Below are 19,393 nucleotides of genomic sequence, written 5' to 3'. Positions count from 1 at the left end.
CGTAGTTTTTGACAATCCAAAGGATTTTGATAGTATTGGAGCGCTGAATTTTTCGAGATATACTCACTTTTTTACTTTTTCTTGTCAAGAGTGTTGATTTTAGTCACACTGGAACGGCAAAGAAAGCGAAAAGGCGAGTAGTTTCAAAGCACCGAACGTTTTAAGTTTTTATTTTAAAGAGAAATGATAAATTGGTGTTTGAGTAAATTTTCGGTTTTCTAGACAGAATTTTCTTTCACGTGAGGCCTTTTGACTTGTTCCTCAACGGTTAGCTAATGATTTCTCACTGCAGAGTTCTTTGCTTTTGTGCATTTTTTCTGCTGCGTTTGTATTTGTTGTTTAATTGCTCTTGAACAAAGTTCATAGCAATTATTGTAAACGTGTTGGTTTTTTATTGCAAATTTTGTGCTTGACCTTTATGCGTTTTTTTCTAGAACATTGCTTTACTTCTCAAGTGACTTTTTCACGCTTTCGTTCCTCATTTTTGAGTGATCTCTATTGCTCTCACTCCGAAGTAAAGCTTGTTGCTAAAATAAAATCGATTGCAGCATAGCAAGAATAACGGCCTGATAGCCGAGTTGACAGTGCTTCTGGTCAGGGAGCGGGAAGTCAATGGTTCGAATCCCGGCGTGGGAAACTAATTTTGCACCCTTAAAGAAAATGTATCTAGGCTACAGCCTCTGAATTAAGTTACCTCGCCTGTCGTTCAAGAGCAATTCTTCGGACATTAGTCGGTTTATGTTCTTTTTTTCCCTCACATAGTTGCGTTGATGACAGGTCCCGTTGGGTTTTTAATGAGACAAGCTTTAATGTATTTAGTGTTTGCACTTAAGGGCTAAATATTTGATCTTGATTATGCGATTTCATAAAGTATTGGTGAATATTACGATTTTACATTTTTACTTTATCAAGTCATCACCTAATCCCAGAAATGAAAGGTCCCACTGGTTTTCGATTACAGCAGAAATTAAATATTTTAATGGTTAGTAGCCACGCTCGTCTTGTCAGCCGGCTATTTTAGTTGGTCTATTTTTTACGACTAGAAGTATTGGTGGAGAGTCGCACGTGAAAACTAAGTGTTTAGGTCAAATGGCTGAGCGAATTAGACAGAAGAGAGAAATTTTCGCTTCGTTATGCAATTTTCGGAAAGCAAAAAAAATAGGTGTCGAAAAATTTTTGCTGATCGAGTAAAAAATTATCAATTTTGAAGCAGTTTTTAAAGCCAATTTTAATTGCTCTCAAACCAAGTTTGTAACAATTATATTATTCCTGTGGGTCTTTTTTAATGCAATTTTTTGTTTGACCGACTTTTCGTCTGACACATTTGACTTTTCGTCCTCAAAAAACGGAATAAGAGGTAGCGCGTGTCCTGAGGGCATTATGTGCTCTTAGAGCCCTTCAGCTCACTAGTCTCCAAGAATGAGATTCACAGAAACTCTTTTGGGGCTTATACTTGGTGTGAAGAGCAACAACCTCCACCCTCCCTATCCCCCAATCACAGTTGCTTCCACCCCCATTGCTGCCCCCATCACCGCCCCCCCCCCCCCGCTGAGCTCAACTCACGCCCCTTCAATTAAGCTAAAGCTAGCCTCACTAAACCATAGCTAGCTACTGACCAAGCCAACCGCTCGCAGGTCGTTTGATAGCAATTCACCCAACGTTAGTCGGTTTTTTTAAGCACTTTTTTCTAGTTTTTACTTGAGAGTTTTTCTGTTAAAGTGGTTTTTCTAAACCATACAAGTTAGTTACTCTACGTTTGGGAGCTTTTTGACCATCTCAATCATGAGTTTTATATCTAATCGTGGGCTATTTTTTGTTATTGTGATGTTTTAGACAGTTTTTAGCGGTTTTTGTACTCTTTTATGCTTTTCTATGTTTTTAATGTCTGGGATGTTTTCCGTCGGAATTAGCTTTTACATTACTTCCCGTTTGATTGACATTGGCCTTTTGATTTTGTTTAATATTAGTTTAAGTTTAGTATGTTTGAGTTGAAGAAAATAGGCATTTTTTGCTTAATTTTTCTTGTTTTCAATATTTTCCTATCAGAATTAATTCCCGTGTTCAATTGCTTTAGGGTTGATGGTAGAGTAATTACTTCTATGTGAAAAGAATTGAATATTTGATTGCACTAATTTACATAAAATAATCAATTTTGCCGTTTGTATTTTTAATAGACGCCGCCAGCCTCCACGGCTATTATTTACTCCATCTTTTCTTATTGCAGACACTTTTCGACACTTGGAAAAGTTATGTCGATTTCTCTCTTCTTTCTGTTTTAATCCCGATATACGTTTACTGCCGCTGTTTTCCGACAATTTGCCATATTTGCAATTTGCTATATTAATTCTTCTAAGTGTTTTCCACTACGTTTGGGTGTCGTGTAGGTGTTCAATGAATAAGCAGTAACCTTTTTCGGTGTGTTGAGAACAGTTACAGTGACTTCGGAGTTTGTTGAGATTATTGTTTAAAAAGGTAACTTGTTTTTTTACATTTTGTCCTTTTATTCTTTTCTTGGCTTTCAAGATGTATTATTAGTTTTTTCCCCATCATTTAACAGTCTTTCATTGCGCGCAATTAAATCATACCAGTAAATTTCTTATAAACCGAGCTATTGGATTCGCGACTTATCAAATGTTTCCCAGAAAATATTTGCTTTAAGTTTCCCATAATTTGCTTTCTCCCTGATAGTTTGTTTCCGCCGTTTTTTTTTTCAAAATGAGTGGCATGATGAATTTAGTTTTTCCGCTAGTGATTCGCTAGAGTGTAAGTTATGTTTTGATTCGAGTCTTCCGGTTATGCTTTGTTTGATTTGTTATGATTTGTTCGCCCATTTTCTTGATTTTTGAAATCAAATGGAGTGATGTTTTTGGTCACGCCGAAGTGGAGTGAAGCTCGTGGTTTGGCGGCGTGAAATGTTTTCGCTCTAATTTTAATGTACAGTGAGAAAATGGTGTGAACCGAAATTCGCTTTATCGCTAGTCGTTTTTGTTCACATGCGGCGCGGCAATTTGAATTTGATTTTTACAGTTTTCTCGATTTTCTGATCGATTTTTTTGAATTGTTTTCCCAATTCCTTCATAGTCCATTATAGGTCTAGTTTTTTGTTTAGTCAATGACAATTCTTTGAATTATAGGTCAGGACCTGTCCTGCTGTTTTTTAACTTCGTTGAACCTTATTCACAAATTGTTTAACATTTTTCTTGAATTCTTTTTGATTTCTGTTGGCTTTACTCTTCTCTCATTCTGCGCAAAATGCTTTCAAATAGCAGTTAGCAAAGATAACTAAAATGATGGAGTGATAAAAAACGAAATCAAGAATAGAAACGGGATAAACCAATGAAGCCTAGTTTTAAGATGCCCGCTACTTCGTTCTTAATTCTTAGTTACCATATCTAATGCTTATTGGTATTAATACTAGACCCCGTATCCTCTCGTTAAGGAACAGGAGTTAAGTCTAAGCGCAAAATCAAATCAAAATAGTTAGCTAGAAAAATTCCCTTTGCTTGAACAATTTTTATTCTGTTATCCAATCTAGCCTCGCCTCTTATTAGACTACGTGAATTAACTTATGCTATCCGCAAACATTAGGCTTAACGCAAATGCTTTGGAAAGCTTTTTAGTCAGCTGAAATTGATAGTAAATTTAATTTATTCAAGGCAGAAAGAAACAAGTTCCAACTTCACTTTTATACTTTTATTCGCTTTGTTTTTAGCGTAACGCCAATTGACACACAAGACGTTATCTCGGAGAACAACTACATTCTGTTTTACCAAATTGACAACGACACGTGATCATCTTCAAAATAACCCTTACTAGGTTTCGTTTTTATGGAACAAATATTCTCTGCTACCCCTTTTCTGCCTATTCACCAGCTACTGAAGAAATTCCAGCTGCCTTTTGGACTCAAATAATAACTCATAGACTGGTTAGATTTATCTGTTGCCTAATTCTGAAAGTTGAGGTTTTGGTTTCTTAAGTATTGTAAATATGCTCTACTTTTGTATTTATGTGATATATTGTTCAAAAGAAGTTATTAGTTCATTTTTTTAAGTAAAATAAGAGCAAAATGGTGACAATTCTGCGTAAATTTGTGCCATTCTGTACAGTTTTAGGCCACTTCTTTGAAAGTTAGTTGGTCTTGCAAACAAGTTTCAGTGATATGAAATCTACCAGCGCATAATTCTCATTCAGAAATATTTGCCTAGCTACCAATACTTCAATAACGAAATTCGTCTCCAATGTTTTGCTAACCTTCAAAGTCTGACGTTACTATGAAACTTGAAAGTGTTGGAACTTGAGTCCTAAGCTTCCTGTTTTCTATTGATTTTAGCTGGCAATCTCGTATTCTTCGTATTCAGTTGTTTTCCTGAATTTTAATTACGAATCACGCGTCAAGAATTCCACGAGCCACTTTGTCAACGAAATTTATCACTTAAAATGATTAGATTATCATTCTAGTGTCATGTTTTTTGTAGCTAAGCGTGCTGACTAAAACAAAATTTATTCTTGAAAACTGCGTTTGCTGGTAACTACATTTGTTATAGTTGCATCGTTTCGTTGCTAACTGCAGTTAGAAAACATTTTTTAGCAGTTTTCAACTGCTAACTACTGTGAAACAATTACTTATTTTTGCTACCTTTAGGAGTTGGAAAATCAATTACGGTATTTATATTTTGGGGCCATTTTTTTCATAAAAATTTTTGCGTTAATCAAAATTTCCGCTTTGGGCCCTTTTCGTAATTCTTTTTCTGGTTTTCTGGAAGGTCTTTGTTTTGGTAAATTTGGCAATTAAGGTTAATTTTTCAAAGACTTTTAGATGTAATTGACATCATATTTATTTAATTTAAAAGGATAACTTCTTTCGTTGAGATTTTTTTCTAATCTTTTTCCAATAAATAAATACGATGATGTCAGTTGTATAAAAAAAAATTGATGACAAATTTACGAAAGCAAAAACGTCCAGAAAACCAGCACGAGGAATTACGGAAAGGGGTAATGAAATTTCGGAAATTTTGCTTAACGCAAAAGTTTTTATGGCAAATATAGCCCCAAAATATAAATACCTAAACTGCTTTTCAAACTCGTAAAGGTAGCAAAAACAGTAATCGTTTCATAGTAGTCAGCAGTTGAAAACTGCTAAAAAAAAGTTCCCTAACTGCAGTCAGCAATGAAACGATGCAACTAATAACAAAAGTAATTACAAACTAACGCGGTTTTCAAGAATAAATGTTGTCTTATTCTGCATTTTAGTTACAAAACACATGCCATTAGAATGATAATCGAAATGTGATATCGCTTATTGTTTTAGTTTATAGGAGACAAGGCAAGAAACGGAAAACAAATAACAAATGAAAAATAACAATTTTCAAATTCAACAATTTTACGATTAACACAACTAAACAGATACACTGAAAGCAGGCGTCAGCTGTCATGAAAGAGATTGCTATAGAAATGAAAAAGACAACTATAAAAAGAAGTTAAACTCGAAAATCGTATATTGTTTTGGGGACGAACAATTTAAAACCATTAAAAAATAAAATATTTAACTCAAAATGTTTGTTTATTGATGGCTACCTAGGAAACACAATAGTCCTGTCTTTTTGAGACGTATGGTTTTGTCGCAGAAAAAACAACAAAGATAAGCCAAACTTGAAATAGGCAAAACGAATAGAGTTTGTTAAAGCATAATTTTTCAGTGAAAATATTGTTCAAGCCCGATGTTGCCTCGTTGGAAAAACAGACAGAGGCATAACACAACATTGCTGAAAGTTCAGAAAATCAAAGCGTGAAAACAAAAAAAAACAGTAAATTAACCTAAAACTCTCTAAATGTTCACCTATGCCTCCTTAGAGGGCTCAAAACTGCTCTGTCATACGTAGTTATTATACCTCAAAAAAGAATAAAAATTGCAGGCAGAATTGCAATTTTCTACAAAATATTCCGTGACCCGTATCGTATGTTTTTATTTGAAAACGGACATGCTGTTGAAAAACATCAGAGGGTTTTTGGGTTTTCACTCATGGTTTTTTAAACCACAAAGGGAACGGAACTTAACGACAAGATAACAGATATTATCACAAATACAATTAAAAATGAAAATTCACGAGTATTTTTTGAAAACATTGAGTCAAAAAATTCAATCACTTCCAATTAGTCGATTCAAACATTGGCATTAATGCACCATAAGAACACATGCTTTCGATTCCAAATCATTTGCAGAAAATTAGAAAAAAAATTTGAAAGAAAAGTGTGGTCGAATTACCGTGAAAATAATAAATAACGTAAAAAACAAATTTAACGTTTATTAAAGAAAAATTTCTCTCTAGTTTGCAGTTGTTTTCAAAGAATTTTGCGCTTTGAAACTTCTCACATGTTTGCTCCCCTTTCTATTCTAGCGTTGACCAAACCACTGCTTCTATTTGATTTCTCACTGATATTAGAACCTATAAACGCAGAAAATCCTAAAACAAGATTGCTCCCCAATGTAGAAATAAATCCTTTCGACTCAAAACCACAATGGGTCTAATAATAACCTCTCTATAGGCTCCATTGGGTCTTGCTGTTGTTAACAAGGCAATACTGATGCTAATATTAGTGTCCTGTCTTGACTGCTGTGTTCAGGTTTTATCGGTTTTTCATATTTGAATTTTTAACAATGTTTTCCAATGAAACCATTTTATCATTTATTTGTAGATATTAGCTGCCAACTAGTGGCTCGATTACTTTGACACAATTTTTCCTGGTGATTACTTTTGACACTTTGACACCATTTCGCCATGCTTTCTATTGAAGTGAGGCATTAATTGAACAATTTTAAGTTTTCAGTATATTACGTAGCTACGGTTTACTAAATTTTATAATTTGTCCCATTTCCCCACTTTTTGTCACTTTTTAACTGCAATTTTGCTAGGCGTCTATTTTATCGAAAATAAAACATATTTCTGTTTCTAGGGGCTGTACCATTAACGGCTCCGGCACGTTAGGTCTTATTTTGTTTTGCCAGGTTACTTTGTGGATCATAATTATGATGGCGCACAGCCGTTCCCGCTAGTCATTGACAGTAAGGTGTCTTCTTATAAGTGTCTCGTTCGTGTGCCCCGTGTGACCGTTGTAGCTGGTGAAAATACCCCGGTTACAATTGGAACACCTAGGTTGTTTTTTGGACACTAGGGTTTCATATAGCTTGCAGTTCAGAAGTGTCCAGGATCAGGTTTGCGTTAAGACTAAAGTGTTGGTACTGACAGTTCTGTATGACAAATACGTACAAATCTCAAAAGTTCACAATTCTGTGTTAAAAAACAGTTTTTGAAATCGAAAGTTTTTAAAGACTATAAAGGAACAACCGGTTCATTTGGTTTCACTTGCGAGCGGCTGTCAGGTGAATGGAATCATTTAATCTTTTTGGCAGCGGACGTTCAGAGTCATAAAAAACCGGAAGTATTGAGCTCAAACAATTTAACAGTTCATTGGTGGCTCCTTAGAAAACCCAATACTCCCCATTTTTGAGACCTGATTGCGATCATATGTCAGTTATGAACCCTCTCAAAGTTTCTCACAATTTGAATCGTTTCAAAACGACTATCTTAATTTTTACAGTCGATTTTGAGTTTAAAGAATGTGGTTTTTTTAAAACCGTTTTGAAAAGCCAACTCTTGTCATTTCCATATTTATTTTAGTTCAGACAATGAAAAATTTTCAAAATGTAGTTCAGAACTCATCCTGTTGTCGTTTTTGAATTACTAGGCTTTTTTTAAGTCCACATGGCGTCACGCTTCCACGAAAGCGGCTCTTTGTTCGTTCAATAATCCAATTTTGATAGAGTTGCGTGTGAGATATCAATTTTCGCTCCTTTTGGAACTACTTTTTTTTCATTCAGGTCACTAAGTTTATGGTCCAGCGTGGCTTACCTCATTCTCAAAATATGAGTTTCATCGCTGTGAAAATAAATTTTACTTCTTTAATTCGAGGAGTAATGGTGAGCGGAATGTATGACACTCTAATTTAGGAGAGCAGCTAAAAGAAGTAGAAATAAGTTATGTGATTCTTAATCAAACATGGAGGCTCATCAATGTGCGTTTTTCACAATCTTCTGAAACCGCTCATCCGTTATTGTTGGCCTAACCATCTGGAAACTAAGCAGCGTCAGGAGGTCAGAAACAATTTGAGCATGCTTTTTAATTTAAGACATTAGTTACCCCCAAATTAGGACAGACTGAGATTAATACTATGGTGATTAAATTTGGAACTGAGTTGGACTAAATTTGGACTAAATTTTTTGGCCTTCTTTGCAATGTGATTTTTTAAATCATTTTTCATACAATTTTCTGAAATTATTGTATCTGAAATGAGATTACAGTATTATATGCAGATGAGAGTGCAAAATAAACCAGCATTTTAAATTTTCGTTAATAAAATTTTCTAGTACTGACAGCAATTATTTTTGAAACGAATCATTATACTTTAAAAAATTGCTAGGTTTTGGCAATGCATCCCTATTATTTGAATTTCCAGATGACCAAAATAAATTTTGTACCTCAGATTTTTTCAATGTCATTGTCATGGGAGGAACTGAAGGATGATGACATAATATTGGCCGAAAACTTCACTTAAAGTGAGCATAGAAATACTCGGTTTGGTTGAACTTCTGGTAGTAAATTGACATCATTTAACTATAATTAGCATCACATTGGCCTTTAATTTTTCAAATCTATTCTAATGTGTTAGTTTTTATTTCATACTAGGCGAATTTTGAAAAAGCCATAATCATTTCTGTGTAAATTTAAATTGTAAATTACAATTGATTTCTCTTTGAACAAAAGTTTACACACAAAAAGCGTGTATGTATTTTCCCAAAATTAATAAAAGACATGAATAGCTAGATCCTTGATTTGAAAATGTCATTTTTAAGGATGATCACCTCATTTGTTTGGCTTGTAATTATACACAGGCCTCAGTCGCATTTCATAGTTCAGATCAGGAGTTCCCATTTTGAGATCACCCGGTAACGTGTCTTTATTTCTGACGGCGATCTCTTTGAAGTAATCAGTGTCAGTAATTATAGAGCCAGATTTAACAGTTTCGGGATGATGAGTTCCGTATAACTGCATCTCAATCAACCAAGTTCTTCCGTAGCACTCATAAGCTAATTCGTCTTTTTTCAATTTCTCGAAATCGACCCCTAAATTGTGAGAAATTCTCGACATCAACGTCGTGTATTCTCCGTAAGTCGCTGCGCAGATTTTTCTGGCATCGATAAGTTTTTAAATCCGGTTGTCAATTGACGGTTTTTTTACTCATATTGTCGAGAAGGACTTCATTCATGAGAACTTCGGCTTGGAACCCTTTGTCGGACACTTTCTTGCTAAGTTTCGCGGCTGAAGAGAGCAGGGTTTTGACATCGTAGGTGAAATTACTGAAACGAAATTCTTGGCATCTATTGCCAATCAAGCCAATATTGGTTGCAACACTTTTCCGAACATTAGTTTTACCTGGTAAAATAGTGATTTTTTTACTATTCTCAGAAAAAGTGTTTTTTTAGTGACCACAATCAATCTACGTCTACAATTTTCATAGACACAATTATAAGAAATTATTATTCAAGCATTTTAACATTTTTGCTTGAAAACCGTCCGAAGGATGCAATGTAAAAATTGTCGGATTGTCAAACTGAAAAAGTCAGACAAACTGGTCTCAAAAAAGGGCGCCCAGGGGACGGTTGATTGCAGCCTAATTAAATGAGCTGCAACTGGGGCAACCCAGCCCAGTTAATTGCTGCAAACTTGTTCTGGGATCATTTGAAAACTAACGATTGTCGTGCTTTAACAGAACGGACGGAGAACATGAGCATTCCAGTCAGTTTTAACTTCATCTTGTCGTCCAGCTTTTTCTCTCCTCTTTTCAGAAGTCGTTCACACTGCTCCAGGTGAGACCTTGAACAAACACGAAAGTCAACGCAAAACGCTGAACTGTAAGTAAAGAAAATTGTCACTGAGTTCAACCTTGTTCTGGCAGATTGCCAGAAAATAGCTTCGTAGACCTTCGGTCTCAAAAAGAAATAAAAAAAACAGAGCAGAAAAAATTTTTTAAGTTTTCTTATATTTGAATTAAAAATCAAAATATGTTTAACTTATTGCTACTTCTAATAGATGCCCTCATATGCCTTCATTTAGAGTGACACGCACTCATTTGACCTTATCTCTTTGAATTATAGTAAATGAAAGTCAATTTCAGAGTGAGAAAGAGGTCATTTTTGAGAGTGGGGTAAGTCACGCGTGATCAAAAATTTGTTCACGCGAATGAAAAAACATAGCAGGACAAGTCCTGACGTATAATTGAAAGAATTTTCATTGACTAAACAGAAACCTAGACCAAGAACGGACTATGAATGGATTGGGAAAACCATTTAGAAAAAAATCCGATCCAAAAATTGAAAAAATGTAAAAATCAAGGTGAAATTGCCGCATGTGAACAAAAAAACCTTAGCGAGAAATCGAATTTTTGTTCGAACACCGTTCTCTCACTGTACTTTATATTTAGAGGGAAAATTTTCACGCCGCAAAACTACTCGTGTTTTCGCTCCCCTTCCTGTGTCGGTGCGACCAAAATCACTACTCCAATTTGACTTCAAAAATAAGGAAACTGTGTGAACAAATCTTAAGAAAAGACAGCGCCCCAATACAATTCAAATTCTTTGAGTTGTAAAAAAACTTGCTCCACTGAGAGTGAAAATGACGTCACACACGCAATTCAGTTGAAATTACATGAACGAATGAACACAACGCATTTTTCAAGTGATTGTGACGTCATATGGTGGCAACAAAAGTCTTGACGAAATAAAACCCAAGAGAAGGCTAATAAGAGCCTCAGCTATCGCTTCGAGGCTATTAATAAAATTTTTGTTTAAATTGAACTTAAGAATGCTTTAACTAAATTCGTACCTGTACAAATCAGTGATGTCGTTCTTGTCCTTTTGGACAAAACTGATTCCAATTCGGATTTTTTTTCAGCTTCGCAAACAGCATCAACATATTAGTCTTCAAGTTTAACTCGCTCTGTTCGTTTGCAGAAGTCTCTCCTCCAAGAAGAGTCAAAGTGTTGTCTGCTATTCGCTCTGCATCTGTATATAGCCCTAAAAAGCTAAAGCGCATGGAATATACATAAAATGTATTTTAAAATTTTGACATGAAGTTTTCTAGAAACAAATATAGGCAGAGATCAATTTGTGCAAAACCATTTAAAAAATTTGAATTTAATGTTTTTTTCTAATCATAAATTATCAAAAATTCTAAATAGTGTCATAAACTGAGTTAGAGTAGCAGACGAAAAACGAAAACAGCAGGTTGTCTAGACTTAAGATGAAAACAATAATTGCTTTCAAGAGCTATTGATAATCGAGTGCATTTCGAAGAACAAAAAAATTGTAGGTTATATCAAGATTCGCTATAAAAATTCTCCTCCATATGGTAGTTTTGGAAAAAACACTCAGAAATAAAAGCATCAAAACCAATAACTATTCAAAGCCGCTATAAATTTTTTTTAAAAAAACTGATTTTCAAATACTGTGAGCAAGCTACAAAAGTACCAAATAATTAAAATCATACCTGCAGAAAATCATTATTTCCACCTATCAATTGAAAACTTATACTAAATGAAATGAAAAATACAAGAGCTGGCTTGCAAGCAAGTGCAAATTGTACCAAAAAAAATCTTTTCAAGAATTCAATGAACCATAAAATTCTTCGCTGACAAATAATGATGTACATGTGTCAAAAACACATCCTGAAAGAATAATTATCCTCCAATAAAAGCAAATAAATTTGTGCGGTATGAACAAGAAAAAATTTTATGTCAATTTTATAATTATAATCTGAACCACTTGGGTTCAAATCATTTGTCGAAGACTATTTCGAGGTTAGTACTAAGCATTATAAGACAAAACTGTTGTGCGTAGTTCGTCTAGCTAATTGAAATACAAGTTCCTGTAAACAAGTGCTGGTACTCTATCATCCTCTCAACAAGCGTCGGGTTAATCAGATTACTTTAAAATGGTGATAATTAAAACGAACTCGTTAAAACGAAATATATGTCTGTGTTGACCAGTGATTGAACACAGGAACCTAAATTAAAAACAAAAAATATAATACTAGAAAAAGTCATTTCACAGAAAGTCAAATGTAAAATCAATTGTATTTATCAATTTTCCACATTTTTCTACCTCAAGAGCTTAAAACGACTACCTTCAATTTCCTCGCTAGAGTGTCAAAGCACATCTGATGGTGTTCTCCTCCAGTGTTATCTCTTCATTAGTTTCATTTTACTCCATTTCTTCTCTGAATTGATTCAAGTCACCTTGTCCTGTGCCAGAGAATATCGTGCATTAGGCGCGTAAATACTAACATCTATGCCCATTAGGCAAGGTGTGGAAAATATCAATTTGTTGCTTTTTAACAATCTTCATTGCTGTTTTAACAGTTTTGTCGTGTCATTGCACAGTTGAATTGAGAAAAATGTCTAAGCTATTCACTAGTCAGAACGTTGTTTGAACTTTTCAGAAAGCCATTCTGAGATTTGTTCTTTTTTCTAGCATCGTGAACTTTTGTCTTTTTAGACCATTTTGGAATGTCCGTATCTGTAACAAACGCACAAAAAACTGACCAATTTAAAATGGTTTTATTATTGCTTCCTTTGTAAGGTAATTTAGCTCAAGTTAATCATACTTATTCAATTTTCTTCGAGTCATGACAGAAATTTGTATCGAAAACAAATCAGTATAGTTCACAAGTTTGAATTTATCCAAGACTTTTTTCACTAATCATAGTTGAGTCTCAAGATGCCCCTAAACGAGTTTGATACCTCAGATTGTATCATCGCTGTGGGGGAATGGGAACTCAATATTGGCTAATTAATTCACATTTAAGAGCAAAAAAGGGGTCTGCCTCTTTTCAACCCGATTTATTTAACCCGCTATATTTTAACCTCGTATATGTTTACCTGTCAGTCATTAACCCCCCCCCCCCCATTTATTCATCCTGAAATCGTCTCAACACCAAAATCTTATAAATTTCGGCATCCAAATGAACATTTAGCAAAGCCAAAGTTCAAAGGACTTAAGTAGCAAAAAACTGCTGCATTAATTTTCTGAAAAGTATAAGTCATCTATTTACAGATTAAAATGGGGCGAAAAGATTGAGGTGTGAAGAATATATTTACAGCTTCATTTCACCTATTTTAAACCCCCCCCCCCACACCCCCAACGTCCATTTGCACCTCCCACTTACACATGCTATGCCATTTTGTTTGCTTTTCATGCAATTACATATACAATTGGGCATAAACGGCATTTACAATTCTGTGATGCAGCGAACTTTTGAAATTAACACATTTAAAGTAACTTCAGTTTGCTTATTATTTAAGCAGACAAATAATGTGTTTTTAATATTTTTGCGCTTATCTTTCATAGGATTGGCTTTCCGACAGTAATTTTTTTGACAACCGGTAACAAAAATCCATCCAATCTTGTACCGGTGCCGGCAATTTAATATGACTAAATAAGGGTTCTCGAATGACCAAAAAGAAGAAATTTGGGGGCGGGGGGGGCGAACAGACTGATTATATAGGGCAGGAGAAAAGATTCCGCTATTTTACTTCGAAAATGGGAATACGCTGACCTTTAAATAGTCAAAACAATTCTAAAACTCGCCTCAATATTTCATGTGCAAAAATCATAATTGAGATAAAAATTGATTTGTAATTTACAACTTATTTTCTTTACAGCATTAATTTACAGCATAAATCGTGTACGAATTTTCAAAATTAAAATGAACTTTTCAATAGCTAAATCATGGAATAGAAAAAAGCGGTTTTAAAATGGAACTCATTTGCCTGGCTTGTAATCGTAAACAGCCTTCAATCGCATTTCGTAGTTCAGATCAGGTGTTCCCATTTTGAGATCACCCGGTAACGTGTCTTTATTTCTGACGGCGATCTCTTTGAAATAATCAGTGTCCGCGATTATGGAACCCGACTTCACAGTTTCGGGGTGGTGAGTTCCGTATAACTGCATCTCAATCAACCAAGTACGTCTGTAGCACTCATAAGCTAATTCGTCTTTTTTCATTTTCTCAAACTCAACGCCCAAATTGTGAGAAATTCTCGACATCAACGTCGTGTATTCCCCGTAATTTGCGGCGCAGATTTTTCTGGCCTCGATCAGTTTCTTAATCCGGTTTTCAATTGAAGGTTTTTTACTCATATTGTCGAGGAGAACTTCGTTCATAAGAACTTCGGCTTGCAACCCTTTGTCTGACACTTTCTTGCTCAGTTTTGCGACTGAAGAGAGGAGAGATTTGACGTCATATGTAAAATCACTGAAACAGAAATTAAACCATCTTCGCGTCTCAGAAAATTTACGGTGATTTTGATCATCTTCAGAGACCACAAAGCAAAAGGTGCTGAATGCAAAAGGAAAAACTGACTAAATCACGGCAACAGTACGACAGTAAAAAAACCCCAACCGTAAAAAAAACCACCCACCAAAAATTTGATTTAATAACACATGCGAGCATATTAATGCGTTTATCTACACTAAAAAGTATAGCAGCACAATGACAGGTGGGCATAATATGCGCTGCAATTTTTATACACCCGAAGGAACACAGCACGCAAATGATTGATTTTCTATGGAGTGAATTTTCTCTTATGGTGATGCGAAGAACTAAACAGATAAGAGTTATATTCTACCGGTAGTTTTAATATTACACATGAAATCAGTTCACTAAAAATCTTGTAAAAAAACTAACGATTGTCGCGCTTTGACAGACCGGACAGAGAACATGAGCATTCCAGTCAGTTTCAATTTCATCTTGTCGTCCAATTTTTTGTCCCCTTTCTTCAGAAGTTGTTCACACTGCTCCAAGTGAGATCTTAAACAAGTAAATTGACAAAAAAGCTAAAAAATTGTTTTAAAAATTACAAAATTTACAAAAAATGAAAATGGTGAAATGAATCTTGACACCAATCAACAGCAATGGTGAAATAATTGAAATAATTAAAATGGGCTACAAAATGAGCCTTTTTACAATTTTTTTTTTAAAATGAAAGATATGATGCTGTGTAAAAACCATACTTGTACAAATCAGTGATGTCGTTTTTGTCTTTCTGAACAAAAGTGATGCCAATTCTGATCCTGTTCAGCATTGCAAACAACATCAACATGTTGGTCTTCAAATACATTTCACATTCAGCATTAGTTGAGCTTCCTCCCAGAAGTGACAGAGAGCTACGCGCTATTCGCTCCGCGTCTGCATACTGGCCTAAAAATGAAAACACTTTAGTTGTACTATATAGTTTTATCTGGTTTTTGATGTTTAAGACATTTAAACTTAAGGCATAAAGGCAATATTTGAAATCGAGAGAAAATCAAGAGAAGTCTAAGTTTTGCGGGTGAACATTTATAATTAAAATAGTGCCACCAACAGATCAAAATTTAAAAAGCAGGTAATATTGTGTAAGAATTTCAATCAAGGCGTTAAAGTTGCACTAAAAATACGGTTGCTCAGCTAGCTGTAGAAATCACTGATCAACACTATTGCTTTGAGCTCTCGGGGAGAGATTAAATGTTCACAAGAATGTATGTTCCAGACAACAAATAAACAAACAAACAAGATCTTTAATGGCCCAAACAATCGTTTCCGTCTAATCATACCGATATTTAACCAAAAACACGAATTTTGTGATATTTAACCATTAAAAATCCTAGAAATACCATAATGTCTAATTAAACCAGTTTGTTGTACGGTTGTACCATATTAAGTTCATATTCTGTTGTTTAAGTATAAAATCATTTTAAGTTTGCCCTTGTCTGACTAAAAGCCATAGTTCACTTATGTTAAGGTTGCCGCCGACTAATAAGTCAACTTTTCAGTTTTGTTCATATCACCCACTTTTAATAATATTTCATTCGCTTAACTTTCCTCATTCAATTCAGTTATTCTCAATCTACTTAGTTTTGCAATCAGAAGAATCCTGTTGGATTTGAGGAGGATTTCCACGTCATCAGATTACGTCTACATTCGTAACTCTATTGCTAATTAAAACTAAAAGTGGTAATCCCACAAATTAGTGAACCCTTCACAACTTCTAAAGCGGATTTGTGGCTCATATACGTACTCAATTCAGTTGTTCTCAATCTACTTAGTTTTGCGATCAGAAGAATCCTGTTGGATTTGAGGAGGATTACCACGTCATCAGATTACGTCTACATTCGTAACTCTATTGCTAAGTAAAACTAAAAGTGGTAATCCCACAAATTAGTGAACCCTTCACAAATTCTAAAGCGGATTTGTGGCTCATATACGTACCTCTACAGACAGAGGTATCACATGGCGCAGTCAGCAGTCAAAGAACGCGCACTTCTGGGAATCGAACCTTTTTGGGAGAAACCAACACTAGAACCACCTCTGAGATGGGACCACTGGCAGATAATGTTGAAGTTAGCAATCCTGGCGAAAGAGGGCATCTCGATTGACACCCTACGCGATAACCTCCCAGACAAGGTCACTCTACCTCCTGAACCTATATACGAGGATAATGTTGAAAATAGTACATCCCAGAGCGAAAGAGATCGGAAAACTCGAAACGAACAACTTAGGAAAGCGTGGTTAAACCGATGTCAGAAAATGGAACTTGCAGGTATAATGTGTGGTGACAAACCTTGGAAGTATTGTGATAACAAAGCCGTCTCTTTGACTTATCTCAGCCTGGGGATGGCGGGTCGACGATTATTTGGTTCCCAAGAACCGAATATACAAATCGATCGCGTGACAACTAAGGATCTTTGGGAAAGCCTAGATAACGTGTTTACCAAACAACGAAACATCACCTTTGATCGGTATACCTTTCTCACCAGAAAACAATTGAAGGGAGAGCCTGTGGAAAAGTTCTACGGTTGCCTTTGGGAACTGCCCTTCAATTGCGATTTAGGAAGCCATGAGGAATCAATCATCCGTGACGTCTTCGTAGCCAACATGCAGGACGGCGAGATTCAAAGGGAACCACTAAAGAAAACGAGAACGGCTAAAAAGGCATTAGAAGTTGCCATGAACGTTGAGATGGGCATACAGAATCAGTTAAAGATATCTGGGACCTCTGCACATTCAACAACGAACGAGACAACAAGTGCATCAGTAAACAATATACAAGGACCTTGGAACAGATCGCGACCACAAACCAGTCAATTCGTAAAGCCTACAATTTGTTTAAACTGTGACTATGGATGGTCAGCTACACATCGACAAAATTGCCCTGCCCGTGGAAAGAATTGTAAAAATTGCGGTATTGCTAACCACTTCGCGAAAGTTTGTCGGAAACCTAAACACCCATACAAGCCGAGGCCCAAAGTAAACAATGTAGATGATTCTATCTCCGAGGCGGCCACGGTGGGTACTTCAGCAACAGTGGGAGAGCAAGTTAACTATATAGATAGATTGCTCCAAAAACACAGTATCTACGATGCAAATTACGACTCGGATTATGATGACTATGATGATAACTGTGTTGCTACCAATTCTATTAATAGCGACACTCGTGAAGTGGAGCCGGTGAATTGGGACATTTGTATCGGGAGTACCCAGACAAAAGCTTTGGTGGGTTCGGGGAGCGTGTGCACTATAATCAATAGAAGTCTTGCAACTACAGTGGTGTCAGAGTGCAAAGAAAGCTTTTGGGTACAGTCACCAGAGATGCACGATCTAAACACTTTCTCCAATGATTTAATCAAGATCACCGGAGTAATTAAGACATCGATCAAGTGTAATCGTTGGGTGGCTACGGGCGTTGTAGTGGAAGATGGTCATAGACCCATCATTGGACGAGATCTCTTCCCAAAGCTAGGCTTTTCTCTCACTCAGTTGAAATAAGTCGCAAATGTTGATCAAAACCAATGCTTAATCAAGAAACAGATAGCATTTGATTTTCCAGGCCTTATCTCAAGAATCGGTAAATCAATGAAAAACTCAGTTAAATCTACATTTCATAAACACTTCACACCTACACATCAAAAAGGACGCAGAAATCCCATTAATTTACAACTACTAGTTAATGCCGATATTAAAAAATTACTTGAGGAAAAACACACCATAAAGTTAAAGAGTTGTTCAGATGAAAATTTCATTTCACCTATAGTTATCACGGTAAAAAAGAGACAAAACAGTTAAACTAGCTTTAGATTCGAAAATTTTAAATAAGTCTATCCATAAAAACAAATATCAAATGCCGAATATAGATAATTTAATTGACACGATTCAACAAAATTTAAATACAAATGCATCACAATAAACAGCATATTTTTCAACATTGGATTTGAAGTACGCAAACAGTCAACTTAATCTAGACCCGGAAACAGCCCGGCATTGCAACTTCAATATTGTTAGCGGTGAGGGAACTGGTACATATTGCTTTATTACCGGTTTACCCGGACTAACCGACATGCCAGCAGCATTTCAAAAAGTAATGGATTATACATTAGTCGGACATAAGACTGCCCATTGTTTCTTGGACGATATTATAATAGTTAGTCGTGGTTCTGAAGAAGACCACCTAAAGTTAGTCTTTAAAGGTTAAAAAAACTGGACGACGATAATTTGAGAACAAATTTACCTAAATGTCATTTCGCTTAAACCGAAATTGAATGGTTAGGACATAAATTTACTCAATCAGGAATCGCACCACTTGAATCAAAAACAGCAGCAATTTTAAATTTCTCAGCACCTAAAAACCTAAAACAATTACGTTCATTTCTAGGTTCTGTCCATTACTTAGGTAATTTCATCCCTAATTTATCCCAATTATGTCATCCACTTCGGCCATTGCTTAAAAAGAGCGCAAAATTTGTCCGGAATGATGAACTTGAAACTCATTTTCAATCAATTAAAAATAAAGTTGCAAATGCAACAGAAAACACACATTATCATCCACACTTGGAAACGCGAATCAAGTGCGACGCATCTAGAGCGGGGTTAGCAGCAGCATTAGAACAACTTCACCGACAGGTTGGCATACAGTTGCATTTGCGTCTCGTTTCCTAAATTAAAACGAAGAACGCTATAGTGTAAATGAATTAGAATAATAGGGGTTGTGTGGTCCGTAGAATATTTTAAATATTATTTATTTGGCAAGTCATTCACAATCATCACAGATCATCGAGCATTACTCTCAATTATGAAAGAACACCGATCTAACAAATCATATAATAGTCGTTTAACCCGTTGGGTAGATCGTCTTTTACCCTTTGATTTCACTATTGAACATATACCAGGCGCAAAAATGGGGCTGGTAGATTACATTTCCCGCCAATCAAATCAAGAAGGAAAAGTTACAAACAATTACGACGAGGAAT

The 19,393-nt window shown here is 35.5% G+C and overlaps 2 protein-coding genes across 5 annotated transcripts in view; one reads left to right on the top strand and one right to left on the bottom strand.

The window, feature by feature from the left end:
• The window catches only part of LOC142335896 (ubiquitin carboxyl-terminal hydrolase 21-like), a 35,391-nt gene extending 31,350 nt beyond the window's left edge, over positions 1-4,041 (top strand). For all 3 annotated transcript variants that reach the window (XM_075384250.1, XM_075384252.1, XM_075384251.1), the window contains one exon: positions 3,713-4,041. In XM_075384250.1, coding sequence (XP_075240365.1) covers positions 3,713-3,791 — 79 coding nt within the window. In that variant the 3' untranslated portion in view covers positions 3,792-4,041. The remainder of the gene's footprint in view (positions 1-3,712) is intronic.
• Positions 4,042-13,724: 9,683 nt separating this feature from the next.
• The window catches only part of LOC142335895 (uncharacterized), a 76,097-nt gene continuing 70,428 nt past the window's right edge, over positions 13,725-19,393 (bottom strand). For both annotated transcript variants that reach the window (XM_075384247.1, XM_075384248.1), the window contains 3 exons: positions 15,125-15,311; positions 14,799-14,921; positions 13,725-14,366 (listed from right to left, as the gene is read on the bottom strand). In XM_075384247.1, coding sequence (XP_075240362.1) covers positions 13,874-14,366; positions 14,799-14,921; positions 15,125-15,311 — 803 coding nt within the window. In that variant the 3' untranslated portion in view covers positions 13,725-13,873. The remainder of the gene's footprint in view (positions 14,367-14,798; positions 14,922-15,124; positions 15,312-19,393) is intronic.

The sequence above is a fragment of the Convolutriloba macropyga genome, chromosome 3, assembly GCF_964194025.1.
Source record: "Convolutriloba macropyga chromosome 3, txConMacr16.3, whole genome shotgun sequence".
NCBI lineage: Eukaryota > Metazoa > Xenacoelomorpha > Acoela > Convolutidae > Convolutriloba > Convolutriloba macropyga.
Note: the sequence above shows the minus strand (reverse complement) of the source record. Positions and strands in the feature narration are given on the sequence as shown.